General features: G+C 36.2%; 2 protein-coding genes across 4 annotated transcripts in view; one reads left to right on the top strand and one right to left on the bottom strand.

Moving 5' to 3' along the window:
• glis2b (GLIS family zinc finger 2b) overlaps window positions 1-3,304 on the bottom strand; it is a 56,027-nt gene extending 52,723 nt beyond the window's left edge. For both annotated transcript variants that reach the window (XM_051103261.1, XM_051103250.1), the window contains exon 1: window positions 2,527-3,304. The gene's annotated coding sequence lies outside the window, so the exon portion shown is untranslated. The remainder of the gene's footprint in view (window positions 1-2,526) is intronic.
• A 5,512-nt stretch (window positions 3,305-8,816) lies between these two features.
• On the top strand, window positions 8,817-22,537 carry tfap4 (transcription factor AP-4 (activating enhancer binding protein 4)). 2 transcript variants are annotated; one of them, XM_051106409.1, is made up of 8 exons: window positions 9,559-10,425; window positions 12,277-12,584; window positions 13,011-13,176; window positions 15,777-15,875; window positions 15,987-16,160; window positions 16,554-16,712; window positions 17,769-17,936; window positions 19,411-22,537. In XM_051106409.1, the coding sequence occupies exons 2-8, from the start codon at window positions 12,559-12,561 to the stop codon at window positions 19,558-19,560; spliced, it is 942 nt and encodes a 313-aa protein (XP_050962366.1). In that variant the 5' UTR covers window positions 9,559-10,425; window positions 12,277-12,558; the 3' UTR covers window positions 19,561-22,537. The 2 variants fall into 2 exon arrangements, with proteins under 2 accessions (XP_050962365.1, XP_050962366.1); XM_051106408.1 differs by lacking the exons at window positions 9,559-10,425; window positions 12,277-12,584 and adding an exon at window positions 8,817-9,286.
• Window positions 22,538-23,163: the final 626 nt, after the last annotated feature.

The raw sequence follows: 23,163 nt of genomic DNA on the forward strand, positions 1-23,163 counted from the left end.
TACACAAAAATGCTGAAAAACCAAAGAATTTGTGGGACGTGAAGGATTTTTCTGAAGAACAGCGGGCAGTTTAACTGTTCAGGACAATCAAGAATCTTGTAAACTTTTGAGCAGGGTAATTTTTATAAATTCAGCTAATATTTTCTCTTGTGGATTATATGTAAACGTCTTTTATGTGAAATATCTTATTCAGGTCAGTTCTAAATAAAAAATAACATGCATTTTGCATGATCCCTCTTATTTTGGTCAATTAACATTTTGCAGATTCTGTAAGGTGTATGTAAACGTTTGATTTCAAATGTGAAATAAACTGTGAATAAAAGTTCTTTATTGGCATTGATGGTCCTATAAAGAACCTTTCCACTTCCATAGACTCTTTCCATTCCACAGAAGGCTCTTTACAGTGGAAATAGGTTCTTTAGAACTTTTTTACTGAAAGGTTCTTTAGGGAACCCAAAATGGAACCTATTTCTTTCCTAGTTTGAAGAACATTTTAAAAATCCAAAGAACAGTTTTTCTACTATCCGCTTTATTCTGCAGCATGGAAGTAAGCTTATGGGCAAGACTTCTGGGTCATTTTCCGCTATAGGGAAATAACAAGAAGAATAACAAACACTAAAACTGTTTGCACTACAAACCAATGTGCTCATATTCAACATAACACATTAAAATAATATGGTAAGACACCAATTTGTAATATCAAGCAGCAAAATGAGCTGTTTTGTACAGCTAAAAATAGTTGGACGTGGATGAGACCGGAAGCCAGACCCATAAAATTTACAAATGGCCATGCCCACTCTTACAGGAAAAAGAACCTTTAGTGGAATGGAAAGATTCCATGGATGTTAAGTGTTCTTTTTGGAACCATAGATGACAATAAAGAACCTTTATTTTTATAAGTGTGAACAAAAAAACTGAACATTCTTCAAAATATCTTCTTTTTCTGCTAGAACAAATGAAAACAGAATTTTCAGTTTTGTGTAAACTATCCTTTTAAATATTGGCCTAGTTCTCACACAAAGCTGGCTTGAGAAGATTCTGCATATAGTGCATGGTGGTTTTTTTGGATTTTTATAGACCAAGCGTTTGATCACGATGCTGGCGTTCCACTGATTCATGGGTGAAACTCTCCCAAACATCTTCAAACGCTAACCAGACCAAGCACTCCTTTTGGTCTTTTGTCAAATGTTGTGTTTAGGCCTCGTAGCGTGCACACATAAGGACGTGTCCTAAGCCTCGCGTATTCTCTCCGCTTGGCCCCACGTTTCGAGTAAAGACCAGGCCGGGGCCCCTCTTTAGTCACTGAGCATTAGTGAGCGTAATGGGCATGAATTCACAGAAGCGCTTCAGGGTGGGTCATATTTGGCAAACCATTCTGAGCATCGAGAGGAACAAGCGGTATATTCACTGGCCAGACCCCTCACAAAAGTACGCCAAAGCCTCGGCGTGCCAAGATCTCAGATTTCTGCAACGTTCAGCTCTGCTTTAGCTTACGGAGCTTCACTTCACATGCGAGCCAGAAGGCTTTCTTTCCAGTATGTCTTTGAAACAGGCGGTCCTATCGCAGAGCTGTCGGTCCGCGCGGCGAAAACACCAGTCGCCGCCAGCACGCACAGCTGGAGGAGAGCATACGGTGAAGTGAGGACTCGGCGGCGATAATATGAGATGTTTGCACAGCGGCATAAGGCAGAAAGCTGTGCACATACACATACACTTTAAAGGCCAGGACATCTGGCCAGTTCGGGTCACTTTGGGGGCATCTCAGTGTATTTCAAAACAAAAAAAGCACAACATGAAGAGGTCAAATGTCATGCAAACCATTGAACAAACTACACAAGCTTGGGCTTCAATGAAGGCAATTCCCTCTCAAATGCAAACCAGGCTCAATTAATAAATCCACCCCATGCACAAGCTTTATTCAAGAGCGTTTTTGTGCAAGATGCCCCTCTCGCTGTTGGTTAACTATGTCCTGGCAGGCATCTTCTTTATCAATGGCCCCATGTGTAGCAGCCAATGAGGACGGGCTCCGTTCCAAACCACATCTCAATGTGCTCACAATTAAGCACAGGGACACTGGAATCGCCTAATTGGATGATGACTGCTTTATGTCCAGGCCTCAACCGCTATGGACAATAACAGTAACTTTGCCAGAATGCATTTGCATGCAATATTTCAGATTTTACGCATGCATCCTTTCCCATATTGAGTATTGCTTGCTCTGATTAGAGAAAATGACAACAAACTCATCGCATGATGCCAGATTTACTACGTGCTCCCAGACATTCTGTGTGCCATTTAAGTGCATTAGTGCAAGCACCGTTTCTCATTCTTTGGAGGCACGCTCCTGAGAAATTACACAGACCGGGCATAAACGCTCTTGGAAAATAGGTCAGGGTCTTTCTGCTACCCTAAGTGACCGTGCTCGGTGGACAAAACTAAATATGCATGCTTATATTGGCACGCCAGTGCACTCGAGATCAATGATGCAAGGTTGCAGTGCCATCTGAGTTCATTAGACTGACTTACCTTTTGTAAAAGCTCCTGGATGTGTTATGGCCCAGCACTGGTCTCCACCTTAAACTTTCCAGGGGGGGATTGTTTGCTCCAAATCCTTCGGATTGCAAAATAAGGAGTCAGTTTTTTAAGCAAGGCCCGGCAGATTATGCAAAAGGACCTGTAAGAAGACACTGTCACCAGTGGCTGAATAATCTACTGCTGTCTGAAAGCATCAGACTGTTGTCTGGACACGCATGACAGTGTTGGAGAAAGCAGAAAAGTCAAGTCTTGCGAGGATAAGGAAAAAGGCGTCAGTCCAGAGTGAATGCGACGGATTTAATAGTTTATGTCAGTTTCAGGCCATAAGGATATATTCTCATGAAGAAGAAACCCGTTCAATGCATGTGTGTGTGTGTCAACACAGTGTCCGTACTGTTATGATCGACTCTGGAAGGACTGCTTAAGAATGATGCGCTAAAAAAACAAACAAAAACCGATCGGAGTGACCGTTGTCTTGGCATCAAGGTGCATCGCTTGCTGGCGGCGCTGGTCCAGAGGGGTTTTTTAATGGGTGGTCGTGCGCAAAAAGGCGATGGAGAGGAGACGTCCCCCTTTTCAGCTTCGTGTCCGGATGGTGTCTCCGTGTCGGCTTTGCGATTTCCTCAGTCCTGGGGCCTTAGTGTTGTCCTTGGAGACTGTGTGTGGTGAGGTGGGTCTCCAGCACCCCGGACGCGAGCCTGTCCGTGTCTCCTCTCCTCTCCTCGGGCGCAGCGGGCGGAGGGATCAGCCCTGACTGACTGTGACTCTGCCAGCTCAGCGCATGTGTGCTGCTCCGCCCCATCCAGCGCTGAGGAGGCCGTCCTGGGCGCCCATCCAAACAAACTCCCCTCCCTTCCTCCCTCCAGCGCTCTCAAGATTTTTATTGGCATGGTAATAAAGCTTTGTATCGGAGAAGCTTTAATAAACATTACCTCCTTAGACGCTTTCCTCAGATCTATTCATTTCGCTCTAGCATAGTGGACACTCTTGCATAATTCTTTGAAAATATTCCTAATAATATAATATAATATAATATAATATAATAAGATCTAATATTATATAGTGCTGGGCAACGATTAATCACAATTAAATTTAAAATAAAAGTTTTTGTGTACATAATATATGTGTGTGTAATGTATATATTTATTATGTATATATAAATACATACATGCATGTATATATTTAAGAAAATATTTTATATAATATTTTTATATATTACAGATATCTTATAGAAATCTTTACAAGTATATGTATTTATTATAATTTATATATTATACATATATATAAATAGTTTGTACATATTTCTCTCAGATATATTCATTAATGTGTTTGTATTTATATATACATCATAATTACACACAGTACATACACATATATTAGGCAAACTTAGACCTATATTTTGGATGCAATTAATCGCGATTAATCATTTGACAGCCCTAGTGTCGGGCAACGATTAATCGCGATTAATTGCATCCAAAATAAAAGTTTTTGTTTATATGTGTGTGTTTACTGTGTATATTTATTATGCATAGATAAAGACACACACATACAGTATATATTTTGAAAATATTTACATGTAATACAATATAATACTTATGTATTATCAATAAAATTAAATTTTAATCAAAAAATTAAAATCAGTACTTGCAATGTGTTTTTATTGGTGTATTACATCATGTATAGCCATATTATAGATATATATCATATATAACATACATATACATAATATATTTTCATAATATAAATTAATTAAATGTAATTAAATATTTTAATTATTACTCTTATTAAAGTTTAGAATGATTTATACAATTATTGTAAAATAATTTAATAATTCTTTTATAATAAATAATAAAATAATAAAAAATCACTTTTTTCAGTGCAATAAAAAAAATAAAGAATTTGAAAAATAATCAAAGAAAAAATATGTATAGCACCAAAAGACAATGAAACTATATAGAATTACATTATATACAGTATAATGAATCTAATATTACATTTGTATTATAATACTGATATTCATATTTAAAATATATTATAATGATTACAATAATTACAAAAAATGTTTAGTCAGCTATCTAAAATCTGCTTCATTGTAATATGTAAATTAACTAATTTTATTGAAGTCAAGCTCAACCAATACAGTAGTTTACACCAAAAGTAAATAAATAAATTAATAAATAAAAATAAAAAATAGATTTAGGAAGTTCCTTAAAGTAACAACTATATGTTTTCATGTTTTACAGTATTTGTATATCGATTTAAGTTTGTGTTTCTGTCTGTTTTCACTCACAGAAGTTTCATCTTGCAGATAAATGTGACTTTTTGCTTGATATCAGCTACGTTTTGCTTGATTTTTGTGGTGACTGATGAACAGACCTTTATTTGTAAGTAATTAAGCCATGAGGTGAACACTATATAATGACAATATTTTTAATTTGCTGTATATGCATACATTTTGTTGAGCTGTGTATTATTATGATTAGTTTCCAGGTTTATTAAAATTTGACTTTACTAATAAAGATATTAGGATATCTTAGGCCTAATATCTATCTGATATTAGGCCTTCACAGAATAACATAACATCAGATTCTCACATACCTTAATGTTTAACTTTATTTTACCCTAGTAACTTTTTTAATATTTTACATTTCATTTTATAATATATCTCATGTATACATCTCTGAGGCGGTTTTGCTACTAGTAGAGCTGAACTGAATGACCACTAGATGGCAGCTGCCCAAAGCTGCACTGAAACTCAACATGAGGACAAAAAGAAAAATTCAATAAAATTGTATTTTAGGTTTTTAATGAAGATAAATAGAAGATGCTGTTTCAGTGGAATCAGATAAACGGAGAAATGGACTGAAAGCAAAACAAATATGAACAAATTTATATTATAGTTGAGTATATGAGGTAAAAAAAAAAAAAAAAAAAAAAAAAAAAACCTGTAGCTAATAAAAGATCTTTTGCAATGTCTATAATCATTATCTTAAGAATGATTATTAACCTCTGCATTAGCAGCCGTTTTAATGTATTAAATGTTAATGTAAATAAAAGAGCAAGCCTAACCGATATCTAAGCTATTATTTAATAGCTATATTTATTATTATTTACATTTCTGGCATTATTTAAATAATAAGACTTATGTCTTTCTCCATTATATGCATGAGTTTACAACTGCTAGACTGATTTCAAGGGGTTAAGTGGGTTTTCTAAACCTAAAATCTATATGCAGATTTACGCAGAATTATTCTCAAAACAATCCCAACCCTAAATATATATAAAATAATCTTGTAGTATTAAAGAGTGAGAATCTTACTCAAGCTACATTTTTGTAATTAAATTAATATAAATATTAAATACATTACTAGAAATGTAGTGTTCTATAAAAACATCATTTGACTGTATCATTATATTATGGTACAAAATATTGTTTTACTATATTACGTACCAGTTTTGTATAATATATTATATAAAGCACATTATAAGTGGGCATATTCATTCCTTTCAGGTCATGTTTATTTGTATAGCGCTTTCACAATACACGTTGCAAAGAAGCTTCATGCAAAAACATTCTCAAGAACTTGTAACAGAGGAAATATCTAAACCCCGTCATTTCCTTCATAAGTTTGTGTTCGTATATCACAGCCTGTCGTTCACGCATGTTCGTGCTCGTCCCCGTTCTCGCCCTCCTTATCGTGTGGTTGAGTCACAGCAAAACACATTTCCGGGTTCTTCATGACCGCTCCCATTTTGTCTGTGTGTGTGATTTGTGCTTCGAGCATGCGATTAGGTAACTCCTGTTCCTCCTCCTACAACTACAACTTTCATGCACCCAAAATGGTGTTTTGAGTGTCAGCCCTCTCTCTTCTCCCTCAGCTCTTCTCTCCTCCTCCTCCTCCTCCTCCTCCGCTGGTTGGTGGTGTTGTGTTGTAAAGCCCTGCCAGCATGTCAGCTGATCCCGCATGTTTCACCCCCCAGTCAAAGAAAAAAGAGCCTATTTACATTCACTAAGCAACATAACAGACCCAGAGCGATATTAGAACTCGTTATGAATTGCACGCGCATTGATTTTTAACATGTTTACGTTCGCTTTAAAATGAAATAAAAGCCTGTTGTAAAATAAATAGATCCAGACAGGTTTTACACTCTCCGACAAAAAGGTACAAAATCTGTCATTGGGGCGGTACCTTTTCAAAACGTACACCTTTGTACCTTTTAGGTACCAATATGCACCCAGGTGTGCCTTTCTGCCTCAGTGACAGCTTTTGTACCTTTTTTTCCTGAGAGTGTAAGATATGCATTATGCATTGCTCTGTACGCTGATATTTTAGGTAAACTGTAAATATATGATTAATGCTTTAAAAAATCGAAAAAAAAAGCTAGCTTTCCAAAATATGTATTCTGCATCATTTTAACAGATCGAGATGAATCATTTTATATTATTGTGCTTTAACAAAAGCAATAAATAAAAGCTGTAGCTTAAGAAAAATATATCCTGTTTACATTCACTGGTAAGTACTTCTATTCAATGCTGTCAAACGATTAATCGCGATTAATCGCATTCAAAATAAAAGTTTTTTGTACATAATATGTGTGTACTGTGTATATTTATTATGTATATATAAATACACACACATGCATGTATATACTTAAGAAAAATGTGTTGTTTAGATATTAAATATATTTATTTATATATATTATATTAATTATATAAATATATACATGCAAATATTCTCAAAATATATACTATATATGTGTATCTTTATACATAATAAACAGACACAGTACATATGCACAAACACATATATAAACAAAAACTTTTATTTTGGATGCAATTAATCATGATTAATCATTGCCCATCTAGATCAATATTTTATATTATTGATTTTAAAAATAAAAGCTAGCTTACAAAAATACGACCTGTTTACATGCACTGATATGTACTTTTATTTAGTGCTGTCAAACGATTAATTGCAATTTATCAAATTCGAAATAAATGTTTTTGTGTGTGTATTGTGTATTTTTATTATGTATTATTATTTATTATATAAATACACGCATGCATGTATATATTTAAGAAAATATGTTTATATATATGTTTATATATTAAATATATTTACTGTATGTGTGTCTTTGTCTATACATAATAAATAGACACAGTACACACACACACACACACATATATATTATATAAACCAAAACTTTTATTTTGAATGTGATTAATCGTTGCCCATGTAGATCAATATTTTTATATTATCGATTTTAAAATTAAAAGCTAGCTTACAAAAAATACAACCTATTTACATGCACTGATAAGGACTTTTATTTAGTGCTGTCAAACGATTAATCGCGATTTATCGAATTTGAAATAAATGTTTTTGTGTGTGTATTGTGTATATTTATTATGTATTATGTATTATTTATTATATAAATACACACATGCATGTATATATTTAAGAAAATAGGTTTATATATATATGTTTATATATTAAATATATTTACTGTATGTGTCTTTGTCTATACATAATAAATAGACACAGTACACACACACACATATATATTATATAAACCAAAACTTTTATTTTTAATGTAATTAATCGTTGCCCATCTAGATCAATATTTTTATATTATCAATTTTAAAATTAAAAGCTAGCTTACAAAAAAATACAACCTATTTACATGCACTGATAAGGACTGTTATTTAGTGCTGTCAAACGATTAATCTCATTCAAAATAAAAGTCTTTGTTTACATAATGTATGTGTAATGTGTATATTTATTATGTATATATAAATACACACACATATATATAAATTATATTTATTGTCCAGCACTAAGCTTACGAAAAATATAATCTGTTTACATGCACTGATCATTTTAACAGATCTATCGTTTACATGCAACGATAAACCATTTTATATTAATATGCAACGCATAGATGTATATTTTTAATACACATGCATTGGTTAATATTTAGGCCCATGCTTTAAAACGTTGAATGTAAAAAAAAAGCGTTAGATCAGTATTTTAAGATATGCATTATACTTTCATTTTACATTTAGGTTCATACTCATGAGTCGTGAAACAACAGTATATTTACGCGCAATATATAAAGACACACACAGCGCATTTTTGATTCGCACAGTGCGTAATTGCGCATGAGGCAGATATTTAAATGCATTTAAACGCATTCATTACAAGACCTAAATTTCTGTCATGCAATCGGCGTGAAACTGATTTCGGGAGAACATGGTCGATGTTCCGATGCTGTTGCAATACTCCTTTGTTTACATGCAAGTCCTCCTGTTCGGCGGAAGGAGGCTTTTTGGTAGTGCAGTGCTGTGTGTGATTCCTACCAGCTGTTTCCCGCCTTGAAAGACATCCGATCAGCTGCAAACACACACACATGCAGAAGGAGGGAGGGAAAGAGAGCGAGCGAGCGCCACACACACACACACACTACGAGGGAACCCCATCAGCTGGAAGAGTAGAGTAACCTTACAACTCAACACTCATCTCAGGCGCTCATGCCCGAAATCAGCAGGATACGCACAGGTCTGCTTCTTAAATGAGACAGAGACACGAAGAAGCTGTTTTGTTTTTACACCGATAAAGTACAAGAAGAATCGAGGAGCCAGAGCTGGAGAGAAGCGGGGAAGCATGGAGTATTTCATGGTACCAGCTCAGAAGGTGCCCTCCTTGCAACATTTCAGGAAAACCGAGAAAGAAGTCATAGGGGGCTTGTGCAGGTACGTGAGAGCCTCTTTTAATCAATGTGCACACATATGTGCGCGATTCTTTAATTACGCGCCAACGGCAGCAGCGCTACTACTAGAGTAACATGCATGCATGATTTCTGTGTTATTGTGTACATGCGCCTATCTAGTGGCTTAAGACAGGACGGAACCCGTGCGAGACTCGGTTTTCTAAATTTAAACCACCTCGCAGGGGTCTATGGAAGCCCCCTGGCTTGTCAGGTCAGTGCTACCTATGAAATATCTCGGCGAAATCGATGCATTTTGTGTCTAACAAACACAAACCACGTGGTTGCATGCACACACACCACGCTGCTGGTCTCGCCGCGCGTCTATTTCATATTACAAAGCGCGCATATCTCGTCCCACCGGTCAATTTGTCGCCATATAGAGGGCTTTATAGGTTAAAAGTGTGTTTGGGCTCAAGTTCGCGTGTTTTCGGGGCTTAAGTTATTGTGGGCAGTGCGGCCATGCTTGTGGCTCATGCATTTGGCGTCGTCTGTTTCTCATCGCTATTAAACATTAAAAGTCTCCAGACTAACATTGCACGCGCGTATACCCAAAATATGAGGCTGAAATGGGCGTTAGGCGCGAGAAATCTCGCCGTGCGTACGGTGGGACAGAGATCAGATGATATTTGGACTGCGTCGCTGCTGCCGCATGGACGGAGGAAGCGAGAGAGGCGCATTGTTGTAATGGCGGACCGTATCATCTGTGAACACGATGTTTTTTATTTAGGCCAGCGAGTGTGTTCATCGTCTCGCTCGATATTACAGTTTCGGCCCATTGTGAGTGGAATATGAGGTATTTGGAGGTTAGTAAATTAATAACTGGTGTTATTTTAATAAGGGGGTGTGTATGCTGTTGAAGGAAGGCCCCGTCAATGCGTCTGCGATCCATTCTCAGAAGGGGGCGGGGTCACTGAGCCGATTAGCGCAGGGCGTTCTGGGAATTGTAGTTTTCTCCCAAAGTAAATCGCATACAAATGATGCGTATGGTCTTAGTAGGTGTGCTGTTATTCACTGGGCACTTTGCGGATGTACAGATAATACCATGATTCTTCAATATAGGGCAGTTTAAACGATCCGAAGCACGTGGAATACCATGGTTTTACAGTTGTATAAAACACCAAGGTAGTATGGTACTTTTTCGTTGTTGTTAAACTGTCGCTGTATTATACATTACTAGGAAGTTAAACTGGCTATTTTATTTTTCCTTTTTAGTTAAAACCACGTGTTAAGTTGTCCGTGTTTCGAAAATGTAGAAAGCAAAGGCATTTTTTCTTCTCTAATAGTTTTAATATGGTTATTAAAGTCCGTGTTAACTGAAGAATGCAAAATATTATTTTTATAGCAGTTAAATTAATTCATAATGTGTTGTGATTGAAAACACCCTGACATATGAGCAGTGCTCTGTAATATTTGATCAAACTTGTCATATTACGATCTTTTACTTTGGCCTGTTGTCAATTTTGTTGTTTCTAATTTGTTGTTGATTTATTATTTTTTTAAAGTATTGTTATTAAATAGTACTTGAGTTATTGTTGTTGTTTTTTAAAACACCTTTATTTGAATATTAAAACACTGATTTTAAAGTATTATTATTAAATAAATATTACTTAAGTATTATTATTGTTTTTTTTAAACATTATTATTATTATTTGTATATTAAAACACTATTTTTAAAGTATTATCATATTGTTATTATTAATGTAGTAGTAGTATATATCAAAACACAATTTTAAAGTATTATTAAATAAATATTGCTTGTTGTTTTAAATATTTTATTATTTTTAAACATTACTATTATTTGTATATTAAATCACTATTTTTAAAGTAATATTTATAAAACATTGCTATTATATTTATTTTAAAACACTATTTTTAAAGTGTTCACTGGTTATCGTTTGAGTATTTTATTATTAAAACATTACTATTATTTGTATATTAAAACACTATTTTTAAAGTATTATCTTTTATTATTATTATTATTATTATTATTAAAACCCTACTATTTTTTTTTTAAAGTTTAAAAACACATTTTTTTATTTAAAACATTACTAATTTTTGTATGTTAAAACTATTTTTAAAATTTTTATTAAACCATTTTAAAGTATTGTTGTTGTTGTTGTTGTTATTATTATTATTATTATTATTATTATTATTAAAAAACACTACTATTATTTGTATATTACAACAGTATTTTTAAAGTATTATTATTATTAACACATTTTTTATTTAAAACATTGCTAATTTTTGTATGTTAAAACTATTTTTAAAATTTTTATTAAACCATTTTAAAGTATTATTATTGTTATTATTATTATTATTATTATTATTATTAAAACTACTATTATTTGTATATTACAACACTATTTTTAAAGTATTACTATTATTAACACATTTTTTATTTAAAACATTACTAATTTTTGTATGTTAAAACTATTTTTAAAATTTTTATTAAACCATTTTAAAGTATTATTATTATTTTTATTATTAAATACATTCTATTAAGTACTATTATTATTATTATTATTATTATTATTATTAAAACATTACTATTATTATTTGTACATTTAAACACAATTTTAAAAATGTTATTAATTTTTAAAATAGTACTTAAGACATTAAATATTATTTGTATTATTAGTGTTAAAACATTACTATTATTATTTGTGTATTATATAGCATTGTTGTTATTGTAATTATGAAGTTATTAATTTAAATTGTTAGGTTGATTTATATTTATAAAACTTGTTTTATGCTCTTTACTCATTTTAATGTTATATTTTTATTTGTATTTGTATTTTTTTTTTTTTATGGCAGCTTTAACTACACAAATGTGGAGTCTCTCACCGTATTCTAAAATTTAAGCTCTCTTTTGGCCATTTCATTTTCATGCATAAAAGAAGTTGGGTCATATTCAATGCATATGGATAGAAACGGCTGATCTGACCGTATCTCTCGTTCCACTGTTGGCTCTAGTTGTGATTTTGGCATCGGATCTGTTTGCTGGGTTTTGAGCCGCTTGGACGTAAGGAAGCGAGCAGGGAAACCTCTCTCTCACTCCCATCATGTGCGCCGGCACAATTGTTCCCCGTGTTTGTCCTCATGCAGCTGAGGCGCTGCTGATAAGAGAGGCTTTCCAGAGATACCCCGTGAGATGCCCAGACAGGGAGGAAGTTCAATTAGGGTTTGATTTCCTCGGCCAAAGCACGCGTGTGATTGTGCGAGGCAGAGATTTCCAGGGGCTCGAATTTAGAGACAATGGGCTTCAATGAGCATTCAGGAAAGTCAGTATTTTCTACTTTGTACTCAAATGTGTGTCTCTCTCAAAGTTGCATCCTGTTTTAGGGATGCAAGTGAAAGGATAAGAGCTCTTGTAGTTGTTAAATAAACAGTGTCATTTTCAAAGAGAATGCAGTTAACATTATTCAACTTTCTTTGAATGTCAGTTTTTAAATTCAAGACACTTTGTCCAAAAAACGCCTTCATGCAAAGTATCATAAAATGCGGAAAAAAACATTGTAATACCACATTAGCAAACAAGTGCCATAATATGTAGTTTATATGCCATTTTAACCTGCTTTTGCAATTTCATTAAGTGCAAGTGCATTATAATACATTCTCTGTTACAACCTATGAGGTTAAATGCAATAACTATACTTTTAAAATGAATTTAAAGTAGACTAAAGTGCAGTCATATCTCTTCTTCACAGCTTAGCAAACATTCCCCTCACGCCAGAGACGGCGCGGGACCAGGAGCGGCGTATTCGGCGGGAAATCGCCAACAGTAATGAGCGCCGGCGCATGCAGAGCATCAACGCTGGCTTCCAGTCTCTGAAAACACTCATCCCGCATAGTGACGGAGAAAAGCTAAGCAAGGTGAGTCAGACCGCTTTTGTAAACAAACTGAGAAGAGTGAAAAATCAAGTGTTGATTTAAATGAATAGTTCAAAAACATTAACACTTTCATCGTTTACTCAGTCTCATGTTGTTCCAAACTCTTATGAGTTTTAATCTCTAAACAAGCATTAAAAAAAGCATCTTGAAAGTAAAATGGAAGTAGAGGCTGTATAACTTAGTGATGTATTGCAAATCATCTGAAGTCTCACAATGGGTGTTTGTTTGCTTTTCTTCTCTTATAAGCTTGGTTTTTGATTATAGAATCACTGAGTTGGATCATTCCAATATGTGAATGAATCAGTCATAAGTTTTGCGAACCTGATTCATCAAATGTATCCAATTCTTTAAGTGATTCACTCACAAATCAGAGACTGTTCAATGAAAATTTTGACATCCATTATGCGTGCAGATGTCAAGATCTTCAATATACAAGTCTTTTGAACCTATGTGACTGGATCATAGAATCACTGAGTTGGATCAGTCCAGTATGTGAATGAATTGTTCATAAGTTTTGCGAACCTGATTCACCAAAAGTATCCAACTCTTTAAATGATTCGCTCACAAATCAGAGACTGTTCACTGAAAATCTTGACATCCGCACCACTACGTAGTCACTGTAATGTAGATGTCAAGATCTTTAGCATACGAGTCTTTTGAACCTTTGTGATTGAATCATAGAATCACTGAGTTGGATCAGTCCAATATGTGAATGAATTGTTCATAAGTTTTGCGAACCTGATTCACCAAAAGTATCCAACTCTTTAAATGATTTGCTCACAAATCAGAGACTGTTCACTGAAAATCTTGACATTCACACCACTATGTAGTCACTGTAATGCAGATGTCAAGATCTGAGATAGATTTGAGTCTTTCAAACCTATGCGATAGCTTTTAGTGAGAAACGAACTGAAATTTATACTTATTCATTGCTAATCTTACCATCTGCTTTTGTTGCATTGGAAATAGCTGCATGACCGTTTTTAATGTCTGGTGTAGCAGCAGTGTTTCTTCTGGGTGAACTATTTCTTTAAGTATAGATGTTATGCAAGTTTAGACGTCACCATTAAAATGTTAATTATTGTTTAAGTTTAAATGAAGTCTGATTAGTTCTCTTTTAATTTCTCACCATTGTTACCATACTCCATATAAGTTATGTGGTATAAGCTAAGTTCTTGAAACAGGGTTCATACAAGGTGCTTAAAGTGCTTGATTTTTGACTTTTTGGATTAAGGCCTGGAAAACCCTTGAAAATTGAGCAATATTTCTGAAGAGGTTCTTGAAAGTCTTTCAATAATTCAAGGACTTATCTATGAAATAAGTGTTTAATTTTTTTTTAAAGCACATACATATCTTTTCACGCAGTTAAAAAGAACCCCCTATCTTTTCACACAATTTTAATGTCATAAAACTATCGATCTAAACCAGTAGTTGTACTGACAGTGTCATAAACATAGCTGAAGTTTGGCCAAATCAATTGAGAGAGTCATTTAAGCTGGAACCGCTCCGATTGATTCAGACTTGTAACTTCTTTTCATTTCAAGCGCTTCACATGCAAAAACCAGATCAAATTAAATAAGCCATTCATTTTCGAATTTCGAAATCACTTGTAATGATTTTAAAAAGTATTTTAAAAAATCAGATTGTGTATCACAAATCATTTGATTTAGATCAGGACTTCGGAAAGGGTTCGTGAATCATCTGACTTCGATCAGAACATTGTTTATCGCAAATCAATTAGATTGGAACCTTAAGTCATGAATCATTTGATTTAGATTGAACCTTTGTGTATTGTGAATCAATTACATCGGCACTTCAAATCGAGAATTGAGAATCATTTGATTCAGATCGGGATTCACAAATTGTAACTTCAGAGTGGGTTCTATAATCATTCCACAAATGTTTTTTTTTTTTTTTTTTTTTTTTTTTTTTTGCTTAAACAGTAGAAAACAAACCATAAGTGAGATTTCTGATTGAAGTTCCTAAAAATCAATAAAGTAGTTCTTGAAAAGTCCTTGAATGTCCTGGAATTTTATTTTAGACTATCTGTACGAACCCTGTTGAAAGAGTCTCTTCTGCTCACCAAGGCTGCATTAATTATATACAGTAAAATACAGTAAAATTGTAAAATATTTTTACAATTTAAAATAAATGTTTTCTATTTGAATGTTTTTAAAAGGTAATTTAGTCCTGTGATCAAAGCAGAATTTTCAGCATTATTATTACAGTCTACAGTGTCATATAATCCTTCAAAAATCATTCAAATGTTTGCTGCTCAAAAAACATTTATAATTAATAATGCTGAAAATAGTTGTGCTGCTTAATATAGTAGAAATGATCCTTTTCTAAATAGAAAGTTCAAAAGAACAGGTTTTATTTAAGTAAACGTCTTCTGTAACATTACAAATCTCTTCACGGTCACTTTTGATCAGTTTAATGCATCCCTGCTGAATAAAGCTATTAATATCCGAACTTATGAATAGTAGTGTACTTATAGTATCCATCACATAAGATGTTCAACAGCACTGTTTCATCACGCCTGTACATTCAGATGGATGTAATGTGATCTCTTTCTCTCTCAGGCTGCCATCTTACAGCAGACGGCCGAATACATCTTTTCTCTGGAGCAGGAAAAGACACGGCTGCTGCAACAAAACACCCAACTCAAACGCTACATACAGGTGAAGCTCTTCATATGAAAATTCTAGCAATATAATAACTGTTATGAGAGCATTTGAGACATGCATCATCTTTCTTTTCTGTCTCTCATGTTTTCCTCTTCCTCCCCTCAGAAGGAGTTCAGTGGCTCATCCCCGAAGAGGAGGCGCGCCGAGGAGAAGGATGAAGGCATTGGATCTCCAGACATTCTGGAGGACGAGAAGGTGGAGGATCTTCGGCGAGAGATGATCGAACTCCGACAACAGCTGGATAAAGAGCGCTCAGTTCGCATGATGCTGGAAGAACAGGTATAACGGGTTTTTAGTTCTTAACTTGTATATGTTTTTATACATATACAAGTACATATCTCGCATATCTGTATTCGGCCTAGTGCCGAAGAGTTGTCATCTGTGAAATCCGTTATCAAACTTTTCTTTTGCTGCATCAGTTTGCTTGCTAAAATTAGCTCGCTTTAGTCTTTGCATTTTTAATGAGCTATCACAGAAGGTGCACGGCTCCCCCGAGAGCTTGAATCGTTTCTGAACATCACACTTGAAGTGCAAATTAAACCTCAATCTCTATCCATGAAACATGCTAGAGAAACTTCCTCAGGCAAGAAAAAAGGATTGAGAGGAAACACCGCTCTCCGTTATCTTCTGGATGTGTGCTGACCTCTGTTTCTTTATATGCGTTTCTGTTAGATCCGCTCATTGGATGCCCACTTGTACCCAGAGAAGCTAAAGGTGATCGCTCAGCAGGTCCAGGAACAGCACGTGCAGACGCAAACTCTGCTCCGTCTTCAACAGCAGCAACAAGAACAGCTGGGAAAAGAGTCCACCACACCTGCACGCAGCCCGCTGGTCAGACATGCTCTGTTTTACTGATATACTAACATACTAATGATAAGAGAGGTTTTGCAGTGCACTTTGTATGTGCTGATCTGATGTGTTGATCCACTAGAGGGCATTAGAAGAGTTAAAGACAACATCAAATTACATTTACAATGAATTTAACTTATAGAAATGGACAGATTTCTGAGTGATGTAGTATTTAAATAATTATGTAGGACCGGACTTCACTTTACCTATGGTTTGATTTGTGTAATATTACTTTTTGATGTCTTTTTATATTGTTTTAGAAACAGGTTTAGCAACAGAGAATATTATTAAATGAAATATTATCATTTTGATGAAAGATTATACACTACTATTATGCTACTATAAAAGTTTGGGGACAGTATTTTTATTTTTATTTTTTTTTAAAGATTAACTTTTACTCAGCAAGTGCATTCAATTGGTCAACAAGGACAGTAAGAACATTAAATAATGTTGCAAAAGATTTTTATTTCAAATAAAACCAGTTCTTTTGAACGTTCATAAAGAATTTTGGAAAAAATGCATTCCACAAAAATACTGTAACAAAAGTGACAGTAAAGACATTTGTAGTGTTACACAAGATTACTATTTCAAATAAGAACACTTTCTAGTCATCAAAATTCTGTATCAGCACAACTCTTTTCAAAATGTATGATGATAAATGTTTTGTGAGCAGCAAATCAGCATATTAGAACGATTTCTGAAGGATCATGTGACATTGAAGATTGGAGTAATGATGCTGAAAATTCAGCTTTGCAACAGATAAATAAATTACATTTTAAAATATATTCATATAGAAAACAGTTCTTTTAAATTGCAACAATATTTCATAAAGTAACTGTTTTTTGATTAATTAAATGCAGCATTGGTGAGCATAAGAGACTTCTTCCAAAAACACAATCTTACCGACCTTAAACCTTTGAATGGTAGTGTAACTTGTTTCTTTTGAATAATGTGCACTGAATCATGCACTATAAGACCAGACACATTAAATTGTCAGTTTTGATTTGTTGTAACCCTCCGTCCTGCTTTATTTCTCAGGTGTTTTCTCCTGCCACACCGCCTGCGCCCACTCATCACGCCACAGTAATTGTTCCCGCCCCTGCGCCGCCGCCCCCTCCCCATCATGTCACTGTGGTCACCATGGGCCCCACCTCCGTGATCAACACAGCATCCACATCACGACAGAACTTGGACACCATTGTGCAGGTAAAACACATTCCTGCCCAGCTTAAGGAGAAAGTCCTGAATGAGTTTTCACTACCAGATTCCCGTTGTGGAGATGTGGCTTAGTGGCTATATATCTGTGTGTGTTAAAAATGTTTTCACACTAGAGAACTGCACCTGAGGTCGTAAAGTTAAGTTCCAGAATAAAAATGTCCTGATTATTTACTCACCCCATGTCATCCAAGATTTGCATGTCTTCAGTCGTAAAGAAATTAAGGTTTTTGAGGAAAACATTCCAGGATTTTTCTCCATATAGTGGACTTTTCTTGGTGATCAGTGGTTTGAAGGTCCAAATTGCAGTTTCAGTGCAGCTTCATAGGGCTCTACACGATCCCAGGAATAAGGGTCTTATCTAACAAAACGATTGGTCATTTTCTAAAAAAAAATAAAAATGTATATTCTTTTTAACCACAAATGTTTGTATTGCACTAGCTCTAAGATACGCATCCGTGACTTCACACATAATTGTTATCACAGGGTTTGCGCGGGTCCATAAAAAGTCTTAAATTGTACAAGAAAATCTCAATTATAATTTCAATAGGTCTTATATTTGGGGACGGAAAGAGCAGAATTGCAGTATGGCTTAATGTGACTATTAAACTTCAAAAGTCTATGATTTCATTGAATATGAGCGCTGCACATTTCAAAGTCAGGTCCTTATAGGGGACACGGTTATATTTCAGCCATTTCAAAAGCGCCATCTGCTGGCAGAGAATGAATTTGGATGGTCAATAAGCCTGTTGTTTTCATTCAGACCAATGTGAAAATCGACCCATGTTTTTACCCTGCAAACATGCAGAGCTGTAAATTTGAACAGGTGGATCAATAAAATAATGCAAAATCTATACAGTAAAATGTTTATATGTTATTTAATATAATTTATTGATAATTGTTAAATTAGCGTAATAAATTGATTCATCCATTTTCTTAACAACGGTTTCTTAACAAAAGAAATTTTATTTTGTTTTAGAAAGTGACCAATCGTTTAGCTAGATAAGACCTTTATTCCTTAGCTGAGATCGTGTAGAGCCCTTTGAAGCTGCATTGAAACTGCAATTTGGACCTTCATCCTATTGGCTCCCATTGAAGTCCACTATATGGAGAAAAATCCCGGAATGTTTTCCTCAAAAACCTACATTTCTTTGCGATTGAAGACAGAAAGACATGAACATCTTGGATGACATGGGGGTGAGTAAATCAGGAAATTTTTGATTCCGCAAGTGAGCATTTCGTTTAAAAGACAAAAATGTTAACCCAAAACCCATTTTAAAAAACTCACTGATTTCAGCACGATGGAACCGGAAGTGCTAAAATGCTAATTTGCTCCACACCTCCACTTGTCTGTTGTCGAACTAGACCCATTTGTTGGTTTTACACCCAAGTGTAAAACCAGTTGTTTCGGATAATAAAGCAAAGTTAAACAAGCCAACTGACAGTATCTCCCATTTTTCCACAGGCCATCCAGCACATCGAAGGCACGCAGGACAGGATGGCCGTGCCCGAGGAGGAAAAGCGTCGGGCGGTCATCGTCACCCCGGGCCGTGTCCTCACAGACACCGGCGACTCTGACACCGCCTCTGACAACGAAGGATCTGAGGACTGTTAACTGCCCCGGTCACCCCCACCCCCCATATCGCCCCGCCACATGTAACGGCGGGGGGGGCGCGGAAAGGGGGCGAGGGGGTCTGCGGCGAAGGGCCTCCCGCAGAAATACTCTTTCTTTCTCTCTCCTCTCTTCCTGTCGCTGTCTTCTTCACACTTGCATACGGGACTCACAGACTCAATGACTTGAAGGTTTCTTGGGGGGGAGAAAAAAACAAAACAAAAACAAGAAAAAAAGAAAATGTTACAGGAAATGTGCCGCAAACAGAACGAGCACGCTTATGTATACTCGCACAGTACACTATAACCCCATAGCACTCTGGTAACTTGTTGCTACATTCATATACAGCTCTTACTCATACTCCGTCGAATTGTCTTCTGTTTCAACAAGGTAATTGATTTTGTGAGGGGAATCACAAAATCTCCGTCAGAATCTGCCACAGGTCTTCCAGGCCTCTGCTTCATCACTTCCTGTTCTTCATCCTGCCCGCAAGAGGGCAGCAGAGTTTTCTGATCGGAGGAATCCCATTCCCGCGTCTCATCTCTCGAAATGAACCCTTTGCCCCGCCACCCTCTGGTTGCGTCATATTCCTCTTTCCGTTCTGGGGAGGCTTGAAGCATCACTGTGAGCCAATGAGACTTCAGAAACCTGTTCCACACCATGGCTTCCGAAACTTTAGAGGAAATGTTACCCTTTTTTTGGCGCAGATGCGCTCCTAGTTTTCCATTTGCTGGCGGGCACCTTTGATTGTCGAGTTCTCAGTGGAGGGACAATGGATACCGCCACTGCTTTGAGGGGCTGTCACGCGCACTTTGTAAATAACGCAAAGTTATTACGCAAAGAGGGGGACTTTGTGCACTTAGAGTCGCCCGCCTTTACTGGGCTGGGTTCCCAGTATGCATGTTGGTGCAGGGTGACGCGCTCCCTCTGTCGCGTCAAACGCCCCCCCGGTCCTTTCCTCAAAAATGTAATTTTGAAATTCTGGCCGAATTTGTTGTTTGTGTGTCAAATGGAATAAGCTAACCGTCAGGTACTCGTACCTGCGAGGAAATTTGTGTGACACTTTTAGCGAACTCGCTAATAAGCGTAAAGGTCTTTTGTTTTTCATTTTTTGAGAAAGTGTGGAAATAGCACTACCAGGGTTGTCATAGCCCAATTTCAGCCTATGCAGCTCTTTTGGTTCTCGCCCCCCTTTTGAGAGAGCAACTCCGTGGCCCCTTTGGTCTTCTCCTGGAAGTTTTGTCCTGTCCATTCGTAATGATGTTTACGGCGACACCGAAGAGTGACTAGCCCGTAATCATGCGCTCTAGCTCTATGCACTCGCTGGTTCACTCGGCTCGCTTGAATGTTTTAATTTCCCTGTATCTCTCGGCGCACGCCGAGGACGTTCGTAAACGCCACGGATAATCACGTGCAAGGTGGTGCTACTCCTGTGAGAGCTCTCCGGACAAGCCTGGCTCACTGTCCTGTAGAGTTTGGCTCCAATGTTAACTAAACACCTGAATTGAGGATTACTACAGGTATGAAATGGGACAAGTTGGAGCTAAGCTCTGCAGGACATTTGTCTTCAGGACGCTCCTGGGATAAGCCATGGGATAGTGTGAGCTCTTCAAACCCCTGGTGGGATTGAGAGACGAAGCGTATCCTGTGCCGAACAATGGCCAGTGGCTTGCCTTAAAACAGCTTCGGTGTGCACAGTGAGGCACAGAGGCCTGCCTTAAACTAGCCCTGAAGGTGGCGCTAGAGAGCAAGGCCGGAGGGCGCGGTTACGACACGGCGTCCCATTTTCATCTCTTCTTATCTTGCAGTTCACGTTTCCAAACATTCCAGAAACTTGTGTTTTGCGTTGAGTTGCCGACGCTGAAGTCGGCAAGATTTGCACTGTAAAAAGTTTCCACCAGATCAATTTAAAGTTTAGCAGCTGCCTTAAAATTAAGTTAAATCAACTTAAAAGTACAAGTCATTTTAACTTCTTTTATTGTAATGAGTTAAAATGACTTGCAGTTTTAAGTTGATTTCACTTAAAAGTTAACTTAGGGCTGCTGCTGAACTTAAGTTTTTAAGTTAAAACTGGTGAAAAGTTTTTACAGTGTGGCTATAAGGTGAGAGGTGTTTCGTCTCGTTTTTTGACTGAAATTTTGAAAGTGTGCATGTCCCTCTTCCCTACGGAAATATTACAGGGAATCTTTTTGCTGCTGGACAGATTTTTTTCTCCTCCTGGATTTATCAGGTGCTTGTCAGCACGCTGGACCTTGTCATTCGTATTGCGGCGAAGACTGCAGGGAATCAGGGCTTCCAGAAGAACGGGCTGGTCTAATATTGGCGGATTATCTTTTTTTTTTTTTTTTTTTGTTGTTGTTCATTTGTACTCGCGCGATTTTATTTGGATATGGCGTCCTGCTTGTGCTGTCTTAAGTCTGTAATAACGGTTTCGTCTTCGCGAGTCTCTCCCCCTGCGTTTGAACATTTCCTCTACCGAAGCCACAGTGTGTCTATTTTTTGTGTATTTTCTACTCACAGAAATCACTGTAAGAAATCTTGAGGACATATCAGAGGTTGGGTGTGTCGGGAACGGGGGGGCGATTTTATGAACCTGAAGCACTTACTGTAGTATAACGAGGAGCGACTCTTGTTTTCAAAGAGGTCTTCTCCTCGACCGAAGCTCTTCTCGCTGTGATTTTTGAACCACACGGCTGTGTTTTAACCCTCAACGTTTGTCCTGGCACACCACACGCGTCCTCTGGCCGTCTCCGCAGTCTCCAGACTTGTCCTGTCTCTCATCCTCTCCCTCTTTTATTGTCTGACATCTCTTATTATTTTTTTGGTTTCTATTTTTGTTGTTTTTTCTTTATGTGGGACAGTCAGTCCATTTGGTTGAGAAGCTATTGTTTTTTTTGTTTTGTTTTTTTAACTGGGGAAAAGAGGCTTGTGCCTTTGTAAAAACAGAATAATAAAGTTTGTACTTTGTTTTTTACAACTTCTTAGTGTTTTGTCTTCAATATGAGCTTTACAGTATGCACTCATGTTAGTCATTAACATTATAAAAAGCTTTGTAAAACCTCTGCTAGGTTACGTATTGAACAAACCAGTTCAACTTTAACATTCAAAGGAATATTTTTAAATATAAGAGCAACGAGTTGCTGTGGCATTTGGGTGCCTCATTAATAGGAAGACAAGCTCCAATTTCTATTGGGTTATTCTGATTACTGGAGTGTAATTGTAGGTGAGCAAAGATCACTAAACCAGGAGTGCTCTAAGAACATTTTATGATTTCCTCGACACTGACATTTACGATGTAATTAATCTAAAAAGCTGTTTTATCATCAGGAAAGTGAGTGTTAAGGAGTAAATGGTTTAACACTACAGAATATTGCCAGAGTTGATTTAAACTGATTTAGTAACTTCAAAAATTAGCTTGTATATTGTCACCTGTCACCAAATTAGAAGCTCATGCAAAGTTGTAATTTCAGATGGGTGATCAAGATTCCTTGATTTTTATTTTTATTTAGTTATTTATTTGTATTATTTCTTGTCAAACATAGTCCTATCCTATTCCCCCTAGTCTTTTTCAGTTTCAAAAATCAAATATCAGCAGAATTGGGTAGA

The sequence above is a fragment of the Labeo rohita genome, chromosome 3 (genome assembly GCF_022985175.1).
Source record: "Labeo rohita strain BAU-BD-2019 chromosome 3, IGBB_LRoh.1.0, whole genome shotgun sequence".
In the NCBI taxonomy this organism is placed as follows: Eukaryota; Metazoa; Chordata; class Actinopteri; order Cypriniformes; family Cyprinidae; genus Labeo; species Labeo rohita.

Bases quoted from the DNA above. Each gene is read 5' to 3' on its own strand.
- tfap4 (XM_051106408.1), top strand. From the start codon at position 9,198: ATGGAGTATTTCATGGTACCAGCTCAGAAGGTGCCCTCCTTGCAACAT. The intron at 15,876-15,986 runs GTGAAGCTCTTC...TCCTCCCCTCAG, and splicing joins AACTCAAACGCTACATACAG to AAGGAGTTCAGTGGCTCATC. The intron at 17,937-19,410 runs GTAAAACACATT...ATTTTTCCACAG, and splicing joins ACTTGGACACCATTGTGCAG to GCCATCCAGCACATCGAAGG.